The following is a 27201-nucleotide window of genomic DNA, read 5'->3' as shown; positions in this document are numbered from 1 at the left end:
TTTGGTCCGGGAAAGACGTGTCTTACAAACACTTGAGAGTGTTTGGCTGCAGGGCTTTTGTTCACATTCCAAAAGATGAGAGATCCAAGCTTGATGATAAAACCAAACCATGTATCTTCTTGGGATATGCTCATGAAGAGTTTGGTTATAAATTATGGGACCCAGTTAACAGGAAAGTCATGAGAAGCAGGGATGTTGTATTCCTTGAAGATCAAGTTCCTGATGATGCGAAAGAAAAGCCTGAATCTAATTCAGAAGTTCCTGTCAACTTAGATCCAATTCCTTCACCGACACTCCAGAATTACGGGGGAGATACCCAATCGGAGCATGGTGATCCGGTTGATGATGAAGCAGGTGACGATCAGACTCCACCTGTACAAGATGATGTCCCTCCAGTCAGAAGGTCTACCAGAGAAAGACAACCTTCTACCAGATATAGCCCACATGAGTATGTAATGCTCACTGATGGAGGAGAACTACAGAGTTTTGTAGAAGCCATGGCGCATGACCAAAAGGAGAAGTGGTTAGAAGCCATGAAGGAGGAGATGAACTCCTTAGTTGAAAATCACACCTATGACTTAGTGAAGTTGCCAGCCGGCAAGAGATCGCTGAAAAACAAGTGGGTCTACAGATTAAAGGCTGAGGAGAATAGCTCACAACCAAGGTACAAGGCGAGACTGGTTGTGAAGGGTTTCAGTCAGAAAAAGGGTGTTGATTTTGAAGAGATTTTCTCACCAGTGGTGAAGATGTCTTCAATCAGAGTGGTGCTCGCGATTGCTGCCAGTTTGGACCTGGAGATCGAGCAACTTGATGTGAAGACTGCATTTCTGCATGGAGATTTAGACAAAGAAATCTACATGGACCAACCTGAAGGTTTCAAAGTCAAAGGAAAAGAGAACCTTGTATGCAGGTTGAAGAAGAGCTTGTACGGCCTGAAACAAGCTCCCAGATTATGGTACATGAAGTTTGAGTCCTTCATGTCAACCCATGGCTACAACAGGACCACCTCAGATCACTGTGTTTTCTTCAAGAAGTTCGCAGGAGGTGATTTTATCATATTGTCTGTCTACGTTGACGACATGTTAATTGTAGGCCATGATGCCAGCAAGATTGATAAGCTGAAGAAAGAGCTAAGCAAGTCTTTTGCGATGAAAGACTTAGGCGCGGCTAAGCAGATCCTTGGAATGAAAATCTTCAGGGACAGGAAGAGCAAGAAGCTCTGGTTATCTCAAGAACAATATATTGAGAAAGTTCTTGAAAGATTTAGAATGAGCAAGTCGAAGCCAGTCGCCACTCCACTTGCGGGTCATATGAAGCTAAACTCAGCACAATGCCCGACAAGTGAGACAGAAAAGAAAGAACTGCAAAAGATTCCATATGCTTCTGCGGTGGGGAGTCTAATGTATGCTATGATATGCACTAGACCTGACGTCGCTCACGCAGTTGGTGTGGTTAGTCGATTTCTCTCAATCCCAGGAAAAGAGCATTGGACAGCAGTGAAATGGATATTTCGGTACCTGAGAGGTACTTCTAAACTTTGTCTGGAGTTTGGTGATAACCATATTCTTCTTGAAGGATATGTGGATGCAGACATGGCTGGTGACATAGATTCCAGGAAATCCACATCTGGATACCTGATGAGACTTGCAGGGGGAGCTATCTCGTGGCAATCGAAACTTCAAAAATGCGTGGCATTATCCACAACGGAAGCTGAGTACATTGCTGTGACGGAAGCTTGCAAAGAGGTGTTGTGGTTGAAGAAGTTTCTACAAGAGTTGGGCTTGAAGCAAGAGAAGTATGTGCTTTACTGCGACAGTCAAAGTGCAATTCACTTGAGTAAGAATTCGAGTTTTCACTCGAGATCGAAACATATTGATGTGAGATATCACTGGATTCGAGATGCACTTGAAAGGAAACTAATGGAGCTCGAGAAGATCCACACCGATGAGAATGGTGCAGATATGTTTACCAAGTCCTTACCCCGAGATAAGTTTGAGATCTGCAAACGTGAAGCAGGTCTAGTTGAATCTCCACATGACGTGGAGGGGGAGAATATGAGACAAGAATTTTTACGTGGAAAACCCAAATTGGGAAAAACCACGAGACCGTAGTCTAGAAATCTTCCACTATGTATATAGTAGGCTTACAAAATTCTCCCTACACAAAATAGGGGAAACACAAATCTCAAGTTTACTAACTTGGAAAACACAAGAGAGAGTTTGGTGAGTGCTTTTTTGAGAGAAGAAAATTGTGAGGAAAAATCATAGGATTTTTCATCTCTCTTAAAATAGTAGCTCAGTCCTCTTGTGTTTTCCAAGTTAGACATTTTTGAAATACTAACTCCCACTATTCACTTTCTAGATTACTCTGAGCTTTTCAATATAATCTTTTCCATTATTTTGCCAGTTCAAAATAAATAATGCCATAAATGTGAAATTGTTTTGTTTCATCCCCTTAGGAGAGAGTGAAGGCCTTCTTTTATCTTGATTCTCGTTGTTGAATACTAGTACTAATTTTGTAATTGAGGACAAACGATTTATGTTTTTGAAAAGTATGCTTTATATTCTTTGGTTGATGGTTTGCTTCTCATCTCGTGACACCCTAGGCATGTTCAGTCTACTTTGTACAAAACTTTGATCAATGAATTTGCTTTTAATTTACTGGTATGGTGAAAATTATCACATGAATATGAGGTTACATTTTATTTCAAAATTAAAATGTAAGTTATATGTATAAAAAAGGAGCATGGTCCCTGCCTGACATTGTCGATTGGGGCAGTAGTTATTTGTGACCTAAAACTAAAAATATGTCCTTCTTTATGGTCCAGTGAGAGCGTTTGAGCCGTGTCGGTGCTTCCATAGTCAAAACGGATTTATCATATTCTGATTTTTTTTATTTTTCTATCAACTTGCAATTCCTGCGCTCTGCTACCTCATACCTGCTGGCTGCTTATATTTAAGATATTCGGCATTCAGCTGAGATACATAAAAATATTAAAACACCTCACCAATTCGACTCTTATTATATTCAAATTTCAGAACTTGATGATATCGTCTTTATTAATATGAACTAAGACGATGTGATTTTAAAAATATCCTTAGAGCAACCACAACGCACAGGTCGAAGCCGGTGTCGATCCGGGGCGAAGGAGGCGGCCGCGCGCTGGAGACGCGCGCAGATGCGAGGCTGTGTCGAAGCCTCAACCCGGGGCGAGAGGGCCCAATTTAAAAAAAAAAAATAAAAAATCGTTAATTTTGTTCAAAATTCGACCGTTTCCAATTTTTGTTTTTTTTTTTGTTTTTTTTTTAAATCGTTAATTTTGTCCAAAAGGAGACAAAATTCTTCGAGGGCTTCTACAACACTTGCAAGGAGAATTGGGGGAGTGGTATGAGCGACGATCAAATCTTCCAACAAGCCCAGACGATGTTCGAGGCGAATTTCAAGAACCAATTCTCCTACGTCAAAGCTTGGAGAGTGCTTCGTGACTGCCAAAGATTCACGTCGCAAGCCGGGGATGTCCACTCCGCCAAAAAGTCGAAGGGCTCCGATGGTGGAGCAACCACTACTTCTTCGGAGCCGAGTGTCACGGCCCAAGGCCAAAAAGCGGCAAAGCGAGACAAGGGCAAGGCGAAGAAGGGAGAAGGGTCTTCGGGAGGAGGATCGGCGTTCTCCGACGCCCTCGAGAAGGTGGCCGAAAGCATGAAGGAGCATGCTCTCAAAACGGGGGAAATCGCCGAGGCCAAAAAAATACAAGCCGAGATGAAACGAGAGGAGATGGATATGAAGCTCTTGAACAAGGATACGACGGGTATGACGGATGCACAATTGGCTTTGCACAACCACCTAGTTCAAGAAGTGCTCAAGCGTCGAGGGCTTATTTAAATTACGAAATTATGTTATTTTTTATTTTATTAGCGTATTTTAATTATGTTTTTAATTTTATTTAAATTATTGTAATGTAGAATTTTAATTTTAATGAAATTTGAATTTTAAAAATAAAAGTGTAGAAATATGAATATTGTGGAAATGAGGATCTAAGCACTCACCTAAGACACAATGCATTGGAGAGGGGTGTGTCTTAGGTGGGGCCCACTCCTAAGACACCCCTCTAAGACACCACCATTGTGGTTGCTCTTATATATCTGGAACTCCCTTCTTCAAGTTCAAACTGCCTTTCAAAATAGAATATAGATTTAGAGGAATTACATGTCTTTAGTTATTTTCTATTACAAGTAAAAAATATTAAGAAAACGAGATGGAAGATGAAGCCTCAGGAACTTCAGACATACATAACTTTATTGAATAATACAAAGTTCTTATCGTGTTGTTTCAATAAAAAACAATGTATAATATTAGTTTCATACTAGTTTTGATCAAGCAATCGACTTAATCATAAACACACTCCTTCCTCAAAAAAAAAAAAAAAAAAAAAATCATGAACACACTCCAATGTAAAGTTATTTTTCATATGTTCTTACATAAAAAGCATGCTGCTTTTATTTTAAAGATAAGTACTAAAGTTAGTAGTGAACAATATGCAAATAGATTTATGTTATCACAAAAATGTGGATGCAACCGGTTGCACTGCGTAACCGGGTTGCATTCTGATCGGAATCCGCATCTTAACCCAAATCGTGTAAATGATACTATTCGATTATCCAAATGACATTGTCTATAATTGACATTATTCGGTTATACAAATGATACTGCTTATAGTTGACACTATTCGACCATACAAATGACACTATGTTATAACGTAGTAAAACATAAGACTTTATTTGTCATAAAGTGAAATATTTAACGACATCCCACAATGCAAGTCATGCCTACACTGTCAAATTCAACAAAATCTATACACTTACAAATAAATTAGTCAAATTTTGTAGCTTAAGGATGAATTATCTGGGTACGAATCACAATCTCCAATCTCTCAGCTCAACTCAGAAAAGGAAGGAAAAAAACAAAGCTAAACATAAAAAAACTCAAACAATTAGTCAAGCCTAAGTTAGAACATGCTACATTGTCACATTTAGTGTTAAAGTAGATCTAATTGCATTTGGTGAAACACATCAATCAACGATACAGTTAAATCTCACAATATGCTATAACAGGAATGCATATTTGTCTCTACGTATTATATATTCAAGATTTGGATTCCGTATAACAGCCACATTTATTGAGACGTACGTATTCCCGCGTTCAAATATGAGAGTAGACCAAGAAACACATTCCATTAATGCTGCAATCAGATAATCCTCACCATCTACGAAGCTTCATCCCCTGCCTCAAAATCAGGTATAAAATTCCATCACTTTCCCTCCACAACTCAACAATGGCAGCAGCACAGAGAAGAAGTGGCCTCAAACACTTGATCAGGAAGCTTCAGAATCATCTCCAGCAGTCGAGAAGAGTAGAGGCGTTGCCAGGATTCGTATGTGAGGAAAGGGTTCCACACGATGTCAAGGAAGGGCAGTTCGCTGTGGTTGCGAAGAAGGACGAGGAGAAGCCTACGAGGTTCGTGGTGGAGCTGTCTGTTCTCAAACATCCGCAGTTCCTGAGGCTGCTCGAGCTGGCTGAAGACGAGTTTGGGTTTCAACACGACGGCGCCCTCGAGTTGCCTTGCCAGCCTGAGGAGCTGCGCAGGATTCTGCAAGATAGGAATTCATCTACTTCCTCTCATTCTTTTTAGATTGATTTCTTGTGTACAAAGACTAAGAAATTATGTGGTGAATGCAACCGCCTTGTTTAGGGGACATTTATTTTTTCTACATGATTGAATTCCAATTCATTTTAATAAGGGTAAATATCATATTAAACCTTGAACTATACCCGCTTTATCAAAAATACCTTGAAACTTTCGAAATGCTCTATAAACCCTCAAAGTATCAGGGTTTTATCAAATATATCACGCATCTCTTTTCCGGTCACCAGAAATGTGACGTGACTCGCCGAATGCCACAGTGTAATTTAAAATCTATTTTTTTTAATCTCTTTTTTAAATCCATGTCATTCTTTTATAAAAATCCATCCTGGAAATTAAACTTACACTCTATTCTTTTATAAAAATCCATCCACCAGATTACTACTCCGCTCCTTCTCGATCATCCGTCGCCCGCTCCTTCTCGATGCTAAAGTGGTGATTTTGCTGCTAAACGAATAGGATCAAATTATTACTACCTTGAGTGATCTCTTTTGAAATGGAACCCAAAAACTAAAAGAAAAATACGGTAGTATCCTTAGCACATTGATATTTTCTTATCTGTTCTCACTGGAGTTTTATGTTTAATCTATTAACTAAATAATTCCCTTACTCATCTATTAACTAAATAATTCCCTCACTGGAGTACTTCACGGCTAAATTTCTCATTAATTGAACTTATTACAGAATGAAAATCTTCTCATTATATTTACTGAGGTTGAGATTGGGAGTTGATAGTTTTCTAATATTTTCAGCTACGGCACGGTGGTGCTGGAGGTGGCGAGCGGGCGGCGGCCGATCGAGAAGGAGCGAAGTAGTAATCTGGTGGAATGGGTGTAGGGGTTGCACATGGATGGAAATTTGGTGATGGCAGCGGATCTGAGGCTTGGGAATGAGTTTACTTATTCATTCATTTTACTTATTAGAGTGTGAGTTTAATTTTCAGGATGGATTCCTATAAAAGAATGACATGGATTTAAACAAGAGATTATTAAACGACATCATTTAAAAAAAAATAGATTTTAAATTACATTGTGGCATCCGGCGAGCCACGTCACATTTTTGGTGGCCGAAAAAGAGATACGAGATATATTTGATAAAATCCTGATACTTTGAGGGTTTAGAGAGCATTTCAAAAATTTCAGGGTATTTTTGATAAAGCGAGTATAGTTCAAGGTTTAATATGATATTTACCCTTTTAATAAACAACGAATTAACCTAGACTATATTAATCTATCTATAATCCTCAATAGTAAATAGCCCCCTTAGGGTATTTATCTTGGTTTATGGTATGCTGATTATTGCCGACTCTTTTAGGTCTTTCTTCAAAATAGACAAGAACAGGGAAGACATACATACCAAGATACAGAATCCAGCTTGTATTCATGGCAAAAGATTGAATTTAGCATAAAGTAAATAAAAATATGGTTTGAAAAGGACGATGATTCGGGCTACAATACTTGTGTTATTTTGAAAGGATGGACATTGTTATGCCTACTTCTCTAAGATAGTAACATCTTCAGTGAAGAAGAAGCATCTGGTGCTGAAGAAGACTATGGGAAGTAGACAGGCCAGTTGAAGTAGTACGAGTCTCGCACTTCTTTGTCCATTTGATTCCACTGTTGAAAAAATATCAAAATGATATGTAAGAAACCAAAGAACTGCAGAAGCCAAATGCAGCAGCTTTGTTTACGTCCGAAACTTGAGATGGAAGTACCTGGAATTTATATGGTTGATTCTTGGCACGTGCTTTCTTCCAGTGATATTGTTCAAAAAGCATTGCCCTGTCGTGCCAACTGCATTGTAAAAGCAAATGTGCATTGGAACCAAAAAGACCCATAAAAGATGTGAAAATAGCAAGACAGTGATCCCCAAGCAATAGAACTAGAAGTGACAAGTCCAACTCAACGACAGCTTAAACCCCAAGTCAAAAGAGAAGAGGTAAAAAGTGCTCCCTTTGTAAGCATTTGAAAAACATCAAACATGAAGAAGCAAAGACCAATAGGAGACAAAAAGACATTTTCTCATCTAGTAACATCTAATAGGAGGATCGACAATCCAGGTGAACCACCAAATCATCTTGAAATAATGACGAAATCACCAAATCAATGAGACCACCAAACCTGGAATTATTGGTATGGTTTAGAAGCCACTAGTGATCCATGAGGCTCTTATCATTAATAACCATAATGAACTCAAAGTACCAAGTCACTCTGATACTGTACAAACTTGAACTGCACATTTTTGCAGGCATTTCGTGGTAAAATTTATCGACATTGGAGTTGGGCATGATTGCAATCAACAGGAACCAAGGCGGTCGACTTAAATGCAGGAAGTAAGATGTTTTTGTATGGAATAGAGTAGTGGTGCTAACAAGAAAAAGATGTTAATACATCACATGCTCAAACTGCATTAGTAAAGAGAACTCCATCCATATAATGAGTAAGTTGCAGCTTTCTACTGCTAGAAAGACAACCAAGTTCAACTTGATTAGGACTTCTCAAGGAGATTGCATATCCAAAAATATCAGCCAATGTTTCACATAATGTTCCATTCATATTCTATAGATTTTGATGTAAATACACCATTAAAAATCAATCAATCAACCAGTAAAAAATTATGTACCAGTCTTGAACACATTCCATTCTTTTCCCCTCTTTTTATAAAAATACATTATCTAATACCAAATGTTATGCAGCATTCAGTATCTGAACAAACAGAAAGCAGGAATAACATATAATGGATGGCTAACAACCAGCAACACATAACATGTATGATAAAATTGAAAGAAAGGCAGATTAATATTACATAGATAGAGAGACAAGTGTGTGTGAGTGAAGAAGAATACTTGAATTGGTTGGAGAGAGTCCACATGTAAGGATTAACCCAGGCAAGGGCGGAGAAGGCGGCAGAGCCGATCCATATGTTGACGAACCTATCCGGATCAGCGTGAGGAACTCCCGGGTCGCCCCGATATGCGTTTCCGAAGTACTTCTCCATTTCTCTTCAGACTGGACTTCACCCTCCTCCGCTTCCTTATCCTATTTTATCCCTTTTGCCCTATTCTATTTAGGGCTTTTTCATTTATTTTTGCACCCTTTTATTGTTCAACATAAATTTTGCTTCACACAGACCGGTAACAATTTATTTAAAATCATCTATAACACGAATAATTGAAATTCTCAAAAAAAAAAAAGAAAGAAAAACACGGTTAAAATAAAAAATATATATAAAAAATAATTTCCCATGATTTATTATAAATCATTTACATCATATGTATTGTTTACACACATACGTATTTGAGTATATCATAATTCTTTTTTATTTATCTCTCTTATTTATAAACTATTAATTTTTTAAAATTTGTGCTTAGTTTTATGGTCTATTGAATTGGGACAAAGAGGATACAAATCTAGCATAAAAGTAATTGATAATAACAATTTTCTCTTTTATAATTACAATATTAAATTTTAAATTCTCTTCTTTTATTGGACGTTTTATTTATTACTATTGGGAAAGCCAAAGGAAAAGAGAAGAAGAAAAGAGGCAAAGCCAAACGGCCCAACACTACTGAGTACTGAGAGAGTAGAGGAGGAGAGTCTGTTTTGGTTCAAGTTTTGTCTGATAAAGAGGAATTTAGGAGAAGATAATCCCAACTGCTAGTAGATACACTGAGCATTGCAAAAATGAATCAAGTTGTTGAGTTTCGTCTAACAAATATCTTCTTCAACAGCTCGAATAGCCAAGTTTTCGCTTCCATTTCTCTCAAAGCCCCGTCGGATAAGTCATGCTATCATCCCAGAAATCTCACTGCGCATACCAAAAAGAGACGTAGCATCCATCTCTCTCCACTCCCAGGTTCTCTCTTTATGCATTCTTCTAATTCTGCTACTTCATCACTACAACTCACCGAAACAAATTATTAATCGCTTTATATTTTCTATTATTTTTTTAGCACTTAGTGAGCTGGTTGATTGGACTCAGCATTCACTTGTACAAGAGGTACATAGATCCCTGCTATTTTTCTGCAATGATCTCTGCCATCTAATCTTAATGGTTATGTGTAAAGATTTTTTTTTAATTTGTTTGAAAATGCATGTCACTGGCCGTTAATTGTTTATTATGCAGCAAAATGAATTATCTACTTTACAGTATGGAAACGTAATGAAGTAGTTTTTATCTATCTCTGGAACTGGCGTCAGATAAAATAGATACGGCTTAAAAAGTTATGTAATGGAAAAGTTCATGCCTTTTAGAACTTTCTTCATATCAAACTAGCCATGCTTAAACATATCTACAAATTCACTCCTTCATAAGTTTGGAGAGGAATCTATGAGTCTAATCGTCATACGATATTTTGCATATGACTGTACTTGCTGTTGATTACACTGGTTGTTTTATCTTGCTATTTGCTTTATGAGGAGCGTTTACTTTGGAGGATTGGCCTTGATTGATAAAAATAGCAAGGCTAATCCCTTGTTTACTTTGATGGATTGCAACTTTGGGATATCCCAAGGCCCTTGATTATTTCTATCATTCAAGCTAGTTTTGCTTGATTCTTATCCCATGGAAAGGGTGGGATTGGAGATATCCTACTCTTGAGGATAAAAATACTCAATCATACATATAATCAATCATGCAAAGTATACGCCCCCTGAATATTCTGAGATTCAAAGATTTTATTGGTCACTTTGGTCATTTTATCAGTTATTCTTATTCGTTGTTAAAATAGCACCCCAACATGGCTGCACCCCCCCTTCCCCTCAAATAAAATTACAAGACAGAAAAGGATTTATGATGGAACTTGATTCTCGTGTGCAGGGTAGCCTCACAAAATAATTTTTGTATTATCATTCTCTAGGATTATAATTATGATCGCAGAAAATTTGCTGTGTTTCCAAATGTACAATCCCTGAGGAACTTCCCCAGGAAGGAGCTATTTGGAAAAGTTGTCATGGTCAGGTTTGATACACTGGTCATACTTCAAGGGATGAAGGATCATAAACCGTTGCCAGAAAATGCTTTCTCCACCATTAAGTACTTGTATGATTCAAGGGCAAAAGTGATTCTGGTGGGTAGTTGGAATGAGAGTGCAAACCCTAAGTTCAATGTAGAAGGAAGTCTCTCGACAAAATCTGTTGCAGGTGTGCATTTGATTCTACTAGTTCAATGATCATGACAGTTTTCGCAATGTAATTACATCTTGAGTCCTCATTTATTGAATGTTTTCTGTGTGCTGCAGATTTCCTGTCATCCATGCTTGAACTTGAAGTTGTTCCAGTGAAACATGTTTCAGGATTCATGCATTTAGATGTGGATGATAGTAAAACACCTGGCATTCTTTTGATTGAGAATCTTTTCTGCTTCAAGGGGGAAAGAGCAAACTGTTCAAAGTTTGCCAAAGAACTTGTTTCTGGGGTTGATATAATTGTTAATGATGCCTTTTCTGAATCTCATAAAGTTCTTGCTTCAACAGTTGGCGCTGCTAGATTTTGCTATGCCTGCATCGCGGGGTTTTACTTTGAGGAGGGCCTATATAAGCTGAAGAAAATTATCAAAAACACTGAAAGGCCCTATATGGCTATTGTAATGTTATATTCTCAACTTAAAGAAACTTATTTAGAATTGCATATTTCTTCCGAACCTTTTTCTATATTATTCATAGGGCTTCAATGTTTCATGCACAGATAGGTGGAGGAAAACTGGCAGACAAAGCTGCAGCCTTGCAGTCTTTAGTATCTACATGTGATGGCTTAGTCTTTGTTGGAACTATGGCATTTCAAATATTGCATGCTCTAGGAGCACCCATTCCCATGAAATTTGTGGAAACTGGAGCTCTAGAAGAAGCTACTAGGATAGTGGAGTCTGCAAAGTTGAGAAATATTCCAGTTGTTCTGCCTCAAGATGTTTGGTGCATCACGGATCATGTGTCGGAGGAGATTCAGATAGCTTCTGTTCATTCTATTCCCGAAGGTATCATTGAGAAGCACCTTGCTCTGTGTATGTGTGATGCACATGCTATAATTAAATGTGGCAAATTAAACCAGAATTTCATAATATGATATATTTATCACATATCATTTTTATTGCAAATTTGTATGGTTCCAGGTTGGCAACCTGTTGATATTGGACCAAGATCATTAGAAGAGATTACCTATTTTCTTTCAGAGAGCAAGGTGCTAAATGTCACAGAAATATCTGTTCTGAGAGAAGCTTACTTTATTCATTGTTGAGTTAAAATGCAATTGCTTGGTTTTCCCTTCATAAATAGTGTCCTGTGAACTTTTCAGCATCGATATGTTTCTCTTTACATTTTTTTATTCATTTTCTTCAGAAAATAACGTGGATTGGCCCATTGAGATTTAGCCCTAGAAAACAAGACAAAGTTGGGACATTTAAACTTGCTGAAGCACTTGGTACACTCAGCAGTTGCAACATAACTTTTGTTGGAAAAATGGAATTTGAAGAATCACTGGGGAAATCAAAGTCTTTTTCACATGATAATTTTCTCAAAAGTGCTGCAGTTGTTTGGGAGGTTCTTAAAGGAGGAAAACTTCCAGGGGTATTGGCATTGGATAGAGTATGTATCTGCTACTCCATCTTCGACTGTATTAGCAGTCAAGTATAGTGTTTTGGTAATAAATAAAGTAAAAACTGCATGAAAGAAAGATTAACGATTCATATAAACACTTACTGGAAACTGTCCTGAATAAACCTTATGAACAATAAATAATCTTGTTGTGTAAGAATAGGTCAGTTCATGCCCTTTTTGGATGAACCATGTAGTTTTAAAATTCAGTAATAAAAAGGTTGTCAGAGGAATTGCTGTGGTGTTCTGGAAATTTTAATCAAGAAGATAGATTCATCCTTCCTCTTTCACTACGTATTTATCTTATCCAAGCTCGTGCCTCCATCTAGGAAATTTAGTGTGGTTTTTCATTATTTCATCAACAATCTGGAATCTTACTCTGTTCTTGCTGATGTTTGAGTCTTTTATAATCTTTTGAATTTTGCAGGCGTATCCCTTTCTGATAGACTGGAGTGTTGTCTATGATGATCCAATGAGACCTCTGATTGTTGATGTTGGAAGTGGTAATGTCTCTCGGCTAATATGCCAGAAAATAGTAGTTTTGCTCTCAAATGTTGTTAATCTGCTGAAGGTTTTCTGTTTGAGTAATTAAGCTTAGGACCTTCTTTATATCTATAGCCAGTCTAATAGAATAACCACCCCAATTATGTGCTTGATACAGGTAATGGTTTGTTTTTGTTTGGAATGGGAAGGAGATTAGAAGATATGAACTTTCTTGGGCTCGAAATGAATGCAAAGGTAGGTTATTGTTTCTTGTAAAGATATTGATAGTTGAATTTTAAGTTGTAAATTAACTAGGCTTTTTTCCTCTGATCTTGTTTCAGCTGGTTGATCGTTGTCTAGATGATGTTCATCGACTTGGCATCCACAATGTGTACGTAGTTTCATCCCTGCATGGCTATATGCTTTCACTGTGCGGTTCCATTTAGCAGCTGATAATATAATACTAATTCAGTCCATAGCTAAAATTTAGCATCAGGTAAATGAAAACGTGTCTACCCGGTGGTCTACATTGTAAAAAGTAAAAAAAAAATCATCATAATCAAAGGACAAAATATCTGAACATCAAGATTCAAGACCAAGTTCAATTGGCAATTACTAGGTGGAAGGAAACTTTTATTGGGGGAAAATCATGCACGTAAAGGATGATCCTCTCCTCAGAAACTCTTGAATAACTAAACTTATTGATTGTGGAATTAGTAAAATTAAATTCGATGTTTCAGATTTATGCTACAAAAGATTGAATGCTGAAGAATGAAGCTATGACTATTCTCATGGTGCTGTGAGTATTAGGTTTAGAGGAGAGGATGAATGCTGCTGCTGCTTTTTTTTTTTTTTTGTTAGTAAGAATTAAGAATTACTATATTTTATATAGTACTTAGCAATGGAGTTTATATATCAATGCCTAAATGGCCAATCTTGCCTTTAGGCACTTCATTGCAACAAACGCAACATCAACTTTTCGGTCCATAGTTTCCAGTTACCCAGGGGATTTGGTTCTTGTATCAATACAGGTAATATACTGGCTTTTTTTGTCGCACCAGCACATTTTATGATATTCCTTCTCATCAAACAAGGTGTATTGTGATCCCAGTGTCCGAACCCCGACTTCAACAAACCACAATTCCGGTGGAGAATGTTGCAGAAGTCGTTAGTTGAAGCAATAGCTGATAGGCTAGTGTGTGGTGGGAAGGTACAAAATCATTAACATGCTCTACTATCATTTTTGAAATACCTATTAGAAATTGATTATTATTGTATTTGGATATAACTCTATCCAAATGATACTAATTCATATTGAATCTGTTACAGATAAGGATTATAACTATAAACCAGATATATGAAGGGATAATTTATGCTCTATATTACTGAGATTTGAAAACAAAATTTTCTTCGACTCATAAACTACATAAGCTATCTAAAACAGATAAAGCACTTCAGTACTAAGGGTTTTCATTGTTTAAGGCTGAAAGCTTTTGATGGAACCTTGGCCTATCGTTGTAATCCAATATGCAACAAAGTCAGCTGGTAAATACTAAATAGACATCTATGCATTTCCCCTCTCTTGATTTGCAGGTATTTCTCCAATCTGATATAGAAGCTGTCGCTATGAGAATGAAAGAAGAATTCTTTATATATGGCAAGGGAAAGCTTGCAGTTGTGGAACACTCGGCATACGTGGAAACTAAAGAAGTAGGATGGCTTAAGGAGAATCCATTTGGGGTGCCATCTGATTGGGAAAGGCACGTGTTAGATCGCGGTGACCCTATGTACAGACTCTTACTTTCTAAAGTGGAAAACAAAGGCTGAAGAATAGGACAGTCCGTACAGTCTGTGTATATATCTTGGAGTTTATCTCGGTTAAGAATTGGTGAGCTTGTAATTTGCTGCCTGAGAAGTGGTCTAGCTCTCCTTGCTAGCAATGGTCATTTCCTGGACAGAGCCCCTCTTTAAGACAAGGTAAGATGTTTCTAATCGATTAACAACTGAAAAAACTTCAATTTTTGAAGCATATTTGATATTTCTCATGATCTCCTTTATATGATTACTTTATCATTCATAACTTTACAGTCCTCTAAATTTTACTATTTATTTCACCAGTATTTCGGAAAACTACAACTATTGTTGATAGTGTATTAAGTTTCCAAGTACAATAAATATATCGATCAGAGATAAGCAGTTAATGATTCTTTCTGTTACTGATTTATCAAATTTCATCATTCCTTCTTTAGAGTTAGTCCGCTTTCTGTTTTGACATTAATTTCTTGTTAATTTCTAGTTTAACTAATTTTTTCGTTGTTCAATTATATGTAGAATCTATTGCATTGCATTTGGCTGGTGAAAGTTGGCCAGCTTGCTGCTGATTGCATCTCCAATTCAATGAAAACTGCTTTCCTGCACAGATTTACAGGTAAAATGTACATGCTTTGACTATTGAGAGGTTAAAGAAATTATTCTTGTTTAAACAGAGTAAAACTTTTCTTTTAAAGATTGCTTTGAACTTGGAAACCTTAGCCAGCTAATTTGGCTTTCAAATCCTTTACAAATTGATCGAAATTGGCCTCAGATGATCCATCACTTTCCAATGCCTGATGCAGTTTGGCACCCACTTTCTTCAGCTCCTGCCTCAGCCTCTCCGAAACACCTCCATTCATAAACTCGTCCGTCTTCTCCGAAACTTCCTCCCTCTCAACACATTCACCCTCGCAAAGATTGATCCCGATCTTCCAGTCGTCGACCACCAATTTCCGATTCGTGGGTTGATCGTAATCCAACGGATAACAAATCATCGGGACGCCACACCACATGCTCTCCAACACCGAGTTCCACCCACAGTGCGTCAAGAACCCTCCAACGGCCGGATTTGAAAGAACCCTAATTTGATCGCACCACGGCACGACCAGTCCCCTTTCTTTGATCTCGTCCCTGAACCCACTCGGCAAATCAGCATCCTCTCGCATCACCCAAACGAAACTTACTCGGCTGAGCACAAGTCCATAAGCTATTTCTCCAACGACGTGCTTGCTGGCCTGAAGAAAGCTCCCGAACGAGACGTACAGAACCGAACCGGGCGGCTTGGATTGGAGCCACTCGGAGCAGTCTGATTCGGACCATAAGCTCCTGCTGACAGCATAGGCAGATAGATTTTTGGAGAAGCTAATGGGGCCAACTGCGTAGTTGCGCTGGATTTTGTTGAGAGCTGATAGTGTCTCAGATTCCAACTCATAAACTGTGTTGTGCAAGATAAAATCAGCCTTCTTCACTTCCTCGAACGCCTTCATCTCCACCCTGTGCACTAGGCTTCTAGTGCCGGATTCCTTGAGATACGGCATCAAATCCTTCGTATTCATCGACTTAACTCCATCTACGTAATCTATTTCCTCCTCGACATGGTCTGCTCATCATTCAACAACAAATTAATTAACACAGAATTTCATCTTAAGAGAAGCAACAACACAAACAAAACAGAGGAGACGTACCTTTACACGGAAAATGGCCATTTTGTCGTAGAAGTTGAACGTGGTAAGCTAAAGAAAACACCAAAGCTGGCTCGGTCCAGAACGATACCTTCAAGAGGTTGTGCCTATCGGCGACGGGCGTTTGCCATGTAAACAAAGTATCAGTGACCAGAAAAGGGGCCAAATCTGGCTCCGACCGGATTAACTCTCCAACGAATTCATCAACGCGAATCCAAAAATGTTGGAACATAGACTCCCAGTAGTTGTCGTCTTCTCGATCGTGATCCAGGGGAAAGCCATCGCTGATGGTCGTGTAACGGATATCGAGACCGGAGTCCCGAGGCATGGAGAAAGGGTCGGGTTGGGGTAATTTGTGGTGTATGAATTCTAGGTGGACGAAGGTGACGACGATGCCCTTTGAAGCCAGTTTGATGGCCAGATTCGTGTAAGGAGTTATGTGGCCTTGGTATGGAAGTGCCACCATGATTGCATGACCCATTTTTTCGCCCATTTTTTGTGATGTTTAAGGTGGTGGTGTGTCTTGTAGATTGGGGTGAGTGAGTCATTGGCATTTGGGGCTTGGGAATAACAACTACTACAATTCAAACAATGGGGCCTCATGAGTTTTTGTTTTATGTATGTATGTGTTAGTGTCAACTAAATAAAAGGGAAATGTAGCCACGCAAGAGCCCAGAAAAGTAGGATCAATCATGTGGTAATCGCTTCATTTTATTTCATTGTCATAACTTTCTTCATTGCTTTTTAATTTTATTTAATGATTCAATTAATAAACTAGTTATTTTATTATTATAAAAAAATACTCTCTGTTCATCAAAAAATACTCAAAAATATATTCATTTTATTTCCTTTTTAATAAATATATTTCAATAATTATAACCTTCAATATTACTCCTTATTTATCAATATTGTTATTATTGGAAACATCTTTCAACTAAATTGATCAATTTAAAATTACAATAAAATTGGATCATTTATTCCATTCACACAGTTCACTTAATCATAACCACAATATTACTTTTTATTTATCATTATTGTTGTTCTGGATCCACCATTCAATTAAATTAATTAATTTAAAATTATAATAAAAATGTGAAATTATTATGCCACTCACGACTCGCTCAAATAATTTATTAAAATTTGTGTCATGGTAAAAGGGATATTTATCTTTTTTATTATAATTATTTATAATCAAAAGCTCCTTAATCCTTAATTGAGCATATTTTGACTAAACAGACTTCAACTTTGACGACACTGGAAGTTTCCTTCCCTCTTTCTTTTCCATCAACTTTGAAGAAAGCTGTGCTCTTTTGATTGGTTGCGAAATGAAGAATTTTGACCAAGCATTTGTTCCTTGTGACCCAAAAAGTGTACTAAGACTCCTGTAAAAGAATATATTGGGTTTAGATTTAATAGATGGATTAAATATCTAAATTCAAAATTTATATTCAAAAATATATTTGTAATTTGTAAAATAGTACTTGGTCTGTTCCACCGAAGTGAATCGTATTCCTTTTTGAACTGTTTCGACGAAAATGAGTCGTTTTCTTTTTTGATAAAAATTAGAGAATTTAAGATTCTATTAATAAAACTAATTACACCCTTATTTTTCTAATCGCCCTAACTAATACTCATTCTTTATTTTTAATTTTTTTAAATCTTTAATTATACATATAATTAAATACATTTAATACACTAAACAACTACTTCTTAAATATCGTGCCTAAAAGAACTGCATCACTTATAATGGGACTGAGGGAGACCACTTTCCTTGAGTAAGCTTCTTACTCAATGGAGTGGGAGACCACTTATGAGTAACCACCCCACATTGGGGAGACTCATTCTCATTAGTTTAGATTTTTGTATTTTTCATTGAATTTAAATTGCACCAATTTAAATAACATAATTACTTCAAATTAAAATTTCATTAATTTGAAAAACCTAAAAACTACATACAAAAAAACTAAGGACATAATTAAAAATTACATAAAAAAACTAGCTAATTTTCATCACCCCTTTGCCGAGCTAGAATCGCCGCCACTCGTTCCTTGTGGATTTCTTAGCTGCTCTCATGAACAAGATCTGATCGTCGTGGATCTCCCTCTTGAGGGCATTCTTCGTGGCGTACTCATCTATCATTCGATCGAGCTTGGCGTCGGTATTCGTCATGTACTCCTTGCATTCGGGTGGAGCCTCCGAGCCTTGCGACGCCAAGCCTTTCGTCTTTCCTTTCCCTTCGTCGCTCTCGCCACCGCCTTCACCGCTTTGTTTCAAATAGAGCGGGAAGACGAGATTTCCTCGCCCGAAGTCAAGGTGGTGAAGTCGCCGCTCTCACTAGTCCTTGTCCTCATGGATGAATGCACGTCTCCCTCGAGGTACAAGCTCTTGAACTTCCTGTTCGTCTGGAGTATTTTTCATGTGTTCCACAGCTTGAAGGCACCGCTTTTGCTCCGTGCAGCATTGAGAATTTGGGCCTTCTCCCAAATCATGTCGTCGGAATGGCCGGATGGCCACTTGGCGTTGGTCTCGACCCAAACCGCCTCCCAAAGCTTCACCTCCGAACTCACGCGGGACCAATGAAATTTTATTTGCCGGTGGTTGAGGTTGGCACCGATGATGGCGTTCACCCGGTTGAGGGCGCGTTGCTAATAGGCCTCACCCTTTTAATCGACACCCCGGATGGCGTCGTTCGTCTCCTCCACCCAAATTCTTCCATTGAGGTCTGTCTCCTCAAGGGTGTAGGTATGACAGAAGGCCATGCCCTCCTCTGCCACTGGCGCCTTTTCCTTGAAGGCCACCGCCTTCCGCCGCCCGCCACGCTTCGGCGCCGCTGAGGCACTATAGGCCGTCGGCGCACCGCCTCCTCGGTCGTTGGGGGCTCTTCCCCCAAGTTGAGTCCCGATAATCGAGATGATAGTCGCCGGTAAAATCGGGGATCCAATTTGGAGAATAGTAGTCGAGATTATTCGGATCCATTTTGAAAGAGTTTGAGAGAGGGGATGAAGAGAAAATTGAAAGAGTTTGAGTGAGAGTGACTGAAGAGAATTGTGGTGTATGATTTTTTGTGGAGAGAGAGAGTTTAAATATAATAAAATTTATAAAAAAAAAGAAAAGAAAAAAGCAACGGTCAAATGAAAGAAAATAATAATAATAATAATAATAATAATAAAATGGTTGAATGAATTAAAAGAAGAAAAATATTAAAAAAAAGGTAACGGTCGAATTCTAGTTCAAAAAATCAGATTTTTATCAATATTTTTTTAATAGGACCATTTATAACCGAGAATGAGTCTTACTCGTTCTTTCGAGTAAGCCTCGAGTCACCGCCATTCCACATCGGCTTATTCGATCTCCCTCTTAGTCAAGTAAGGGGGATATCGAGTATGTGGATGTGGATGCTCTAATAACTAATTGTCATCACCCCCAAGTTTTAGGACTATATGTACCACTTGAAAAGATAACTAGATTAATCTATTGTACTTCATACTTCATCCGTCCTATTACAAATATCATATTACTTTTGGACACGAAAATTAAGAAACGTGTAATTAGTAAATAAAGTGAGTTGGTGGAAATTATTTAAATATTATTTAAAAAGTACGTATATAAAGAGAATATGGTAGGTGGGCCCATTAAAATCTTTTAATTATTTGCCAAAAAAAGAATGAGACATTTATAATGCAACATCCACTACAAAAAAAAAAAAAAAAATCCACTAGTGACATGAAACTTGATAGCTATTATGTAATCATAAAAATTAGTGACATTTGATGATGTAGCTAATCACTAATAGTTACACTTTCAAACGTCATTAATTTTTATAACACAAATATGGTCTAGATGTCACTAAACTTTTTTTATAGTGATCCCATTATAAAAAGTGGGACATTTGTAATGGGATGAAGGGGTAAGCAATATTAAAGATGTAAACATAAACAACATAATTAGGTAAAGATATTTGATCGACCATAATATATATGATCACTAGACTAGAGTAGTGTTTCCCGCACAAAATCTTAGTGCAGTGCACAAATTTATTTAATACATGTAAATCGAGTCAGGGGATGTTTTAGGACATTAACTTAGATTGATTTGAAAATTAGGACAATAACTTTCGGACTTGTAAAAATAGGACACTAATTATTTTTTAGAGTAAAATAGGACACTAATTAATAAGCGTCGTAAAAATAGGACATTTCTCAGCCGATAATTGGCTAAAAAATGTCCTGCGGATGCAACACTTATTAATTAGTGTCCTGTTTTACTCTAAAAAAAATTAGTGTCCTATTTTTACAAGTTTGAAAGTTATTGTCCTAATTTCCAAATCAATCTAAATTACTGTCCTAAAAAACCCTCGAACTCCATGTAAATCCTCGATCGATCGTCAATATGAATTACCTGATCTCCCTAGCAACTCGACTCTTAACATCCACAATCTTGGCCTTCAAATCCTCCACAAACCGATCAAAATTCCTCTCCGACGACCCATCAAATTCCAACGCCTTCTCCATCGCCGCTTTCAATTTGGTCGCCTCCTGCCTCAGTTTTTCCAACGAAGCCCCACTCATAAAACCCTTAATTTTCTCAGCAATCTCCGCCCTGTCAAGACGCTCCCCGTCGCAGAGATTCACCCCAAACTTCCATTTCTCAATCACCAGTTTCCTATTCGCGGTTTGATCATAGGCTATGGGGTAACAAATCATCGGCACGCCGCACCACATGCTCTCCAGGGTCGAGTTCCATCCACAGTGCGTCAGAAACCCTCCAACTGCAGGGTTCGAGAGAACCCTAATCTGGTTGCACCAAGGAACAACCAAGCCCTTCCCCTTAATCTCATCCCCGAAACCCTCCGGCAAAGCGTCGGCGTCGCCGGAGCTCAGGATACCAGGCCTAATGACCCAAACGAAGTCGACGCCGCTGAGGAGGAGGCCGTGGGCCAATTCTTCCATCACCTGCTTCGTGGTGTGGATGAAGCTCCCGAAGGAGACGTAGAGAACCGAGGCGGGAGGCTTGGAGCGGAGCCAGTCGGTGCAGTCGGCTTCGGACCATAAGCTGTTGCTGACGGCGCTGTGGTGGAGATTTTTGGAGAAGTTGAGGGGTCCGACGGCGTAATTGGGTTGGTATTTGTGGAGAGCGGATAGGGTTTGGGGTTCTAATTCATGCATGGTGTTGTGGAGAATGAAATCGGCCGATTTGACGGCGTCGAATGCGGCGGCCATTGCTTTTGTGACTATGCTGGACACCCCGGATTCCTTCAAGTACGACATTACATCTTTTGTATTTATTGACTCCACTCCGGGAATGTAGTCAATTTCCTCCTCCATCTTGTCTGCACTTCAACAACACTCAAATTCATTAATTACAACTCTTATTTTATTTTCAATATTGAAGGTCAGTTACAAGTTTTGTTGCATCTGCAGATAGCCCAAACTACCAGCCGTGAGCAAACCAAGTTTTGTTGCATCTTTTGTACGTATTATATTATGTGTTGCTTTTTTCAGATATATTCAAAATACAATTTGTATGTATTTGTATAATTTTTTTTTTCATGAAAAATCAAATGGATGAATATGCGATCAAATGTATATATAATTACTTTTTATTTTCTAAATAAATTGCAGACTCGGCCGTCCACGCATGCACACACACGCATCATTATAATAGTGTTAATTGGCTCTTAATCTATAGAACATTTTTATTTTTCTCATGCTCTATAAAGTCAGTGAATAAATATAAGTTAAGATTCAAATCAAAATCGATGTCATAAAAAATTTTAGACGTTTATCTAGAGTTTATAAAAAAAAAATTGAGACGGTGGTCTCTAAAAATTTCGATGTCACATCACTTTCAATTTAGCCAAAATCTTATTTTTGAGGAAATTTTAAAATTTATCAAAGTTGAGGTATTTATAATTTACCAACTTTATATAGGGTATGTGAAAATTAAAATTCCCTAAGAGTCAATGAATTTAGAGCAAAATTGAGCATATATACTTAACACTAGTTAGATAACATTTTTTTCCCTAAAAAGTGTCATGAACGCCTTTTTAGCATACATGATGCTTTGAAAAAAGTATCATATGAAATGTCAAGATTGGAATAGATGACATTTCTACAAGAAGAATCATGTATTCATAGTAAGTATTATAGTATATATGATAATTTGATAAAATTAAAGCGTCATGTATGTGTTTGTTTTTAATTAATACACATGATGTTTTATATGCAAAGCGTCATGTATAATTGTGTTTTTTAAATTTATTTTAGTTGTTTCAAAATTTTGGTTTTTGTTTCTTTATAATCCCCCGTCCACGAAATGAGTACCCATTTGGAGACGAACAAGTTTTAAGAAATGTATTGAGTGTGGTGCTAGTAGAATAAGTGTCTCACTTTTTGAGAATATTAATTAAAGGATTGTGTGGGGTACAGTTGATAAAAAGGGAAATGATTACTCATTTCATGGACAGACTAAAATAGAAATATGGATACTCATTTCGTGGACGAAGGAAGTAGTTTTTTATAACATTCAAATCCTTTACCTGCTATTAATTAATTATTATTGATTCCACCATTTAAATTTGGTTTTAGTTATTTTTTTTTGTAAAAAAAGTATGCTAGATTGTTTTTTTTCTTTAAAGTGAATTAATGCTTAAAAAATTTGTATTCTTATAAATTTCAATAAACCTATAATCTCCTTACTTTTGTTTAAAATTTCTATTGATAATTTAGCTATTTAATACACACTCCCAAAATTTTATTTAATTATTTCCTTGTGCATCTTTCAAAATTAAATAATAATTTTTTCGATTAGTATACATTCATTATTTAAATTAATAATTTATGTGCGTCCCATGAATCATTTAGCTACTATATATCATTCAAAAAGGAGATCAGATCCAGTGTCTCATAATTTTATGTGTGTCACTGTGTCCCATTTTTATATCTATTATTTTAAAAATATTTTTTTATAAAAATAAAATTTATTATGATACTATGAATTATATTTAATTTTTATTTTAAAAAATTAAATTTTTTAAAAAATATATACCATGACTTTGAATTTATCAACCTATTATTAACTAATAGTAAAAGTGAAATTAAATGATAAAAAATAATTATATATCCTAGATTGATGGAATAAACCCTAGTTAATAATCACAAAATTAAACTAAAGCATATAAAGTTGAAATTGAAGAAAAAATATATAAAAAAATAAATAAAATTGAAAGTGGGACACAAAGTGAAACATAAAGTGTGGTACAGTAAATCTCATTCCTTCAAAAAGATACCTCATACATTTGAGTGGCGTCAGTCACACCTAACTCATATAATCACATTATAAATGCATACATTGAATTCAACACAAAGGAGAGAAAAGAGGGGGATTGAGTTTGAGGTAACACACCTTTGCATGGAAAATGACCATTTAGTTGGAGAAGATGCCAATGGTAGGGCAGAGCAAACGTCAAGGCCGTCTGCGTCCAGAAGGACACGTTGACGAGGTTATACTTCGGAGCAACGACGGCCGGCCACGGATAAAACGTATCCGTCACCAACAAGTACTCCCAATCCGGATCACTCCGCATCGCTTTCCCCACAAACTCATCCACACGCGCCGGAAAATCGCGCATCATAACCCTCCAGTGCTCCTCGAAGTGGAGGTCGCGATCGAACTCCAGGGGAAGCCCGTCGCCAATGGTGGCGTAGCGGATGTCGAGGCCCGACCGCCGCGCCTCCGAGAACGGATCGGCCTCGCGGCCGAGTTTGTAATGGACGGATTCGAGGTGGACGAAAGTGACGGTGAAGCCCTTGGAGGCGAGCTTGAGGGCGAGGTGGACGAATGGGTTGATGTGGCCTTGGTGTGGGAGCGAGATCATTATTGCATGCCATTTTGCGCTTCCCATTTCTTTCTTTTTTTTGCTGCTCTTGGACCTCCCACTCCCCTCCCTTATTTATAGCACAACTAGGATCTGATGAAATGAGTTTCTCATAAGATTGTCGCCATCTGTGTAAACTATCTCTTTAATTAATTGCTTCACTAAATACTGATAACAATTTTTAAAAGGGTTAAGTATCAATTGGGCCATAACGTAGAGGTCCTTGTAGCTATTAACACCCTATGGGCAGGGGTGTGTCAACTAAACCCCTATAGTCAATAATATTCGTCAAATTGGCCCCTCACTCTAACGGAGCGTTAACTCCGTTTGTAATTTAATTATTTTTGGCTTTTTTTTTCGTCTATCCCCATATAATTTGGGGATTCTCTGAGAACTGACGAACCCTAAATCGCGACTAGGGCATCAAGATTTGGCCGAAGCTTTCGATTTTTGGTGAAATTGTTAGAGGGTTTCACTGTCTTTTGAGATTTCGAGGGGAGTAATGAGTTTGAATTCCATCTCCGGTGGTTCTGCGTCGAGCTCGTGGCGCGACCGACGTCAGTTTGGGGGCTCCGATAATATAATGTATTGTGAGTGCGAATTGGAAGACCAGAAGATAAGGGCTTCGATAATGACATCATGGACGAACGAAAACCCCGGTAGAAGGTTCTATGGATGTCGAAATTGGAAGGTATAGTTGTGATTTTCATTACTTATGTTTTTTTTATTTAGTTGAAATTGATGGGGTTTGAAATCCCCTGTTTTATTTTTTTACAATTACTAGGCGAAGAATTGTGGATTTTTTTATTGGCTTGACGAACCAATTAATGGAAGAGCTAAGCAAGTGATTAATGAGTTAAAGAAAGAGAATTTGAAGCTCATGAAGGTGAAGGAAAGCTCAATGTCGGCTGCCATGGATGTGGAGACTGAAATTGCTAAGCTCTGGAGTGTTATGGAAGCATTGAAAGAAGATTTGAAAAAAATGAGGAAGAAAAGTAGATTACTTACTACATTTTTGCTTGCTTCTTGGTTGTTGTTAGGTTATTTTGCTCTAGCATAGTAACCATTTGTAGTAGTGCATGAACTCTTTTTGGAAATGAAATGGAAGTTGTTGATGTATGTTACAGCTTTGATAATTACTCAAATGATTTGTAAATTGGAAATCTATCTAAATGCTTGACGAATTCATGAAAAACTGCAAAAACTCTCGAATGAATGTCAACTCTGTCAAGTTTGGTCAGCTGTGGCTGCCTTGACGAATGATTGCCAGCTCTGACGGCTTGCGAGTGATTGCCAGCTCTGGAAGCTTGAGCTCTGACGGCTTGCGAGTGATTTCCAGCTCTGGAAGCTTGAGCTATGCGTGAATGAATGTCAGCTCTGGCGAGTGAATGGCAGTCAGAGCTGACATTCACTCGGCAGAGCTAACAAGACCGCCAGAGCTGACATTCGTTCGCGCAGAGGCTCGGCCTCCATCTTAAACTCTTCTTTTCTTCCCAATCTTTTTCGACAAAACACATCACAATAGAAATATGTTAACTGCTAAACGAAGATCCATATATTAATCCAAAAGCATATCCATCATAATACAACATCAAATCAAAAGCAAAAGTATTGATCCAAAACAAAGGTTTAAACCACAATCCAGTGTTAACTTAATGGTAGGGAGTCTATTAGACAAAAGATTACACCAGAATTCAGAATCACAATCAAGTTTGGTACACCAACCATCAGAGAAGAAGTGCAGCACTTCAACTAGTTGTAGTAGAACCAACAGTTGAACTAGCATTTGTTCCTCTTGGGGATCTTCTGAGCACCGATGCTTCACTCTCTTGTTTTCCTTTGCCTCGTGGAGCTTTGAATGGCTTCGAGGCCACCTTCTTCAGCTTCGAGCTCTCTCCATCTGCCTTGCTTGGTACTTGTTTCCTCTTTTCTTTCCTCAGCTCATTCTCATTTGGGATGGCAAATCGTGTGTTGGGGTCAGCCTCTGTGGATCTACCCTCATCTATGACCATTGAGCTTGTCATACCAGGCTGTTACATTACATACAAACCTTCTAGTTAGTTATAGATGATTAAGAGCGAAATGTAGAAATAACACCATTAAGATTTCTTACTCCAATTTGCATAGATGTGTCTTGCACACCATCTATGCTCACTCTCTGGTAGTTGTTCCTTCACTGCTTCCACCAAACCCTGCCACAACATCAAATAAATCATTAAATATGAGTTATGCTATTCAATGATAAACAGGAATACCAAGTTACGCTATTCAATGATAAATCATTAAATATGAGTTATACTTATTTCTAACCTTCTGCATATCAGACATGAGTGTGATTGTTGAGCCATCACCAAGTTGCAGCTCATACTTTAGCCAATTCAAAAACTAATTCCAGTTGTGCTTATTCTCTTTGTTCACTATTGCCTATGCAATAGGAACAATACCATCATTTGCATCATTTCCAACGGCTGTGAGAAGCACTCCAAAGGTAACACATTTGAGGTAACAGCCATCTAAGGAGATCAATGGTCTGCAACCACCTATCCAGTTTCTCTTGCATGCATCAATCATGACAAACAACCTCTTGAAAACTCTCTTCCCATTTGCTAACTCATCCTTGGAAAATTGCAATTCCATCACTGTTCCTGGATTAGACTGTTTCACAGCCTCAATGTATCCAACAAGGTTGTTGAACTCTTCCTTATCCCTTTACAATTTGCATTTGATTGTTTCAACAAGGTTGTTGAACTCTTCCTAGATTAGACTGTTTCACAGCCTCAATTGCATTTGGTAAGGATAGTCCTCTTAGCCCTCTTACACTTTATCAAGCTCACATGGAGATTCAATTGGTCTTTGACTTGTCCCTGCATGTCTTTGCTTGAAAACCTAGGATTTCTATACAAAGTTTCCTTGAAAAAGTTGGCCAAATATTTTTGAGAAGTACTAGGCACCTCTATCTGCCTACAACATGTATGTTCAAGAGTTAAGGTCTTAATCACCAAGCCCGCTGACTCCCCATCCTTTGAGGCAAGCATTACAAACGGACAATTGATTTCACCAA

The 27201-nt window shown here is 37.8% G+C and overlaps 5 protein-coding genes across 11 annotated transcripts; 2 read left to right on the top strand and 3 right to left on the bottom strand.

Moving 5' to 3' along the window:
• The first annotated feature begins 5194 nt into the window (after positions 1-5194).
• LOC130997790 (protein SMALL AUXIN UP-REGULATED RNA 10-like) lies at positions 5195-5804 on the top strand. The gene has a single exon (XM_057923220.1). It carries the CDS (start codon positions 5237-5239, stop codon positions 5687-5689), a length of 453 nt encoding a protein of 150 aa, XP_057779203.1. The 5' UTR covers positions 5195-5236; the 3' UTR covers positions 5690-5804.
• A 1258-nt stretch (positions 5805-7062) lies between these two features.
• Positions 7063-8853, bottom strand: LOC130997791 (uncharacterized). Of its 2 annotated transcripts, XM_057923223.1 has the most exons (3): positions 8547-8853; positions 7416-7494; positions 7063-7317 (listed from the first exon to the last, which is right to left on the bottom strand). In XM_057923223.1, exons 1-3 carry the CDS (start codon positions 8696-8698, stop codon positions 7252-7254), a joined length of 297 nt encoding a protein of 98 aa, XP_057779206.1. In that variant the 5' UTR covers positions 8699-8853; the 3' UTR covers positions 7063-7251. The 2 variants fall into 2 exon arrangements, with proteins under 2 accessions (XP_057779206.1, XP_057779204.1); XM_057923221.1 differs by having other exon boundaries at positions 7063-7494; positions 8547-8798.
• A 366-nt stretch (positions 8854-9219) lies between these two features.
• Positions 9220-17780, top strand: LOC130997788 (phosphoglycerate kinase, cytosolic-like). Of its 6 annotated transcripts, XM_057923213.1 has the most exons (15): positions 9241-9556; positions 9654-9700; positions 10560-10842; positions 10941-11284; positions 11386-11671; positions 11807-11874; positions 12033-12278; positions 12715-12790; positions 12949-13025; positions 13112-13161; positions 13717-13801; positions 13882-13980; positions 14364-14747; positions 15102-15198; positions 17501-17780. In XM_057923213.1, exons 1-13 carry the CDS (start codon positions 9385-9387, stop codon positions 14595-14597), a joined length of 2067 nt encoding a protein of 688 aa, XP_057779196.1. In that variant the 5' UTR covers positions 9241-9384; the 3' UTR covers positions 14598-14747; positions 15102-15198; positions 17501-17780. The 6 variants fall into 6 exon arrangements, with proteins under 6 accessions (XP_057779197.1, XP_057779199.1, XP_057779196.1 ...); XM_057923214.1 differs by lacking the exon at positions 17501-17780 and having other exon boundaries at positions 9220-9556; positions 15102-15296; XM_057923215.1 differs by lacking the exon at positions 12033-12278.
• Positions 15230-16977, bottom strand: LOC130997789 (UDP-glycosyltransferase 86A1-like). The gene is made up of 2 exons (XM_057923219.1): positions 16268-16977; positions 15230-16182 (listed from the first exon to the last, which is right to left on the bottom strand). Exons 1-2 carry the CDS (start codon positions 16755-16757, stop codon positions 15299-15301), a joined length of 1374 nt encoding a protein of 457 aa, XP_057779202.1. The 5' UTR covers positions 16758-16977; the 3' UTR covers positions 15230-15298.
• A 2402-nt stretch (positions 17781-20182) lies between the features above and the next one.
• On the bottom strand, positions 20183-24167 carry LOC130997787 (UDP-glycosyltransferase 86A1-like). Its single transcript, XM_057923211.1, has 2 exons — positions 23669-24167; positions 20183-21593 (listed from the first exon to the last, which is right to left on the bottom strand). The coding sequence occupies exons 1-2, from the start codon at positions 24165-24167 to the stop codon at positions 20659-20661; spliced, it is 1434 nt and encodes a 477-aa protein (XP_057779194.1). The 3' UTR covers positions 20183-20658.
• Between the last annotated feature and the right edge of the window lie 3034 nt (positions 24168-27201).

This window comes from Salvia miltiorrhiza, chromosome 8 (assembly GCF_028751815.1).
Source record: "Salvia miltiorrhiza cultivar Shanhuang (shh) chromosome 8, IMPLAD_Smil_shh, whole genome shotgun sequence".
In the NCBI taxonomy this organism is placed as follows: Eukaryota; Viridiplantae; Streptophyta; class Magnoliopsida; order Lamiales; family Lamiaceae; genus Salvia; species Salvia miltiorrhiza.
This window is presented reverse-complemented; position numbering and strand designations above follow the sequence as displayed.

Bases quoted from the DNA above. Each gene is read 5' to 3' on its own strand.
- LOC130997790 (XM_057923220.1), top strand. From the start codon at position 5,237: ATGCTGCAATCAGATAATCCTCACCATCTACGAAGCTTCATCCCCTGC.
- LOC130997791 (XM_057923221.1), bottom strand. From the start codon at position 8,698: ATGGAGAAGTACTTCGGAAACGCATATCGGGGCGACCCGGGAGTTCCT. The intron at 7,495-8,546 runs GTATTCTTCTTC...TTTACAATGCAG, and splicing joins ACTCTCTCCAACCAATTCAA to TTGGCACGACAGGGCAATGC.
- LOC130997788 (XM_057923213.1), top strand. From the start codon at position 9,385: ATGAATCAAGTTGTTGAGTTTCGTCTAACAAATATCTTCTTCAACAGC. The intron at 10,843-10,940 runs GTGTGCATTTGA...TGTGTGCTGCAG, and splicing joins CTCGACAAAATCTGTTGCAG to ATTTCCTGTCATCCATGCTT. The intron at 11,285-11,385 runs GTAATGTTATAT...TTTCATGCACAG, and splicing joins AAAGGCCCTATATGGCTATT to ATAGGTGGAGGAAAACTGGC.
- LOC130997789 (XM_057923219.1), bottom strand. From the start codon at position 16,757: ATGGGCGAAAAAATGGGTCATGCAATCATGGTGGCACTTCCATACCAA. The intron at 16,183-16,267 runs GTACGTCTCCTC...AATGATGAGCAG, and splicing joins TGGCCATTTTCCGTGTAAAG to ACCATGTCGAGGAGGAAATA.
- LOC130997787 (XM_057923211.1), bottom strand. From the start codon at position 24,167: ATGGGAAGCGCAAAATGGCATGCAATAATGATCTCGCTCCCACACCAA. The intron at 21,594-23,668 runs GTGTGTTACCTC...GTTGAAGTGCAG, and splicing joins TGGTCATTTTCCATGCAAAG to ACAAGATGGAGGAGGAAATT.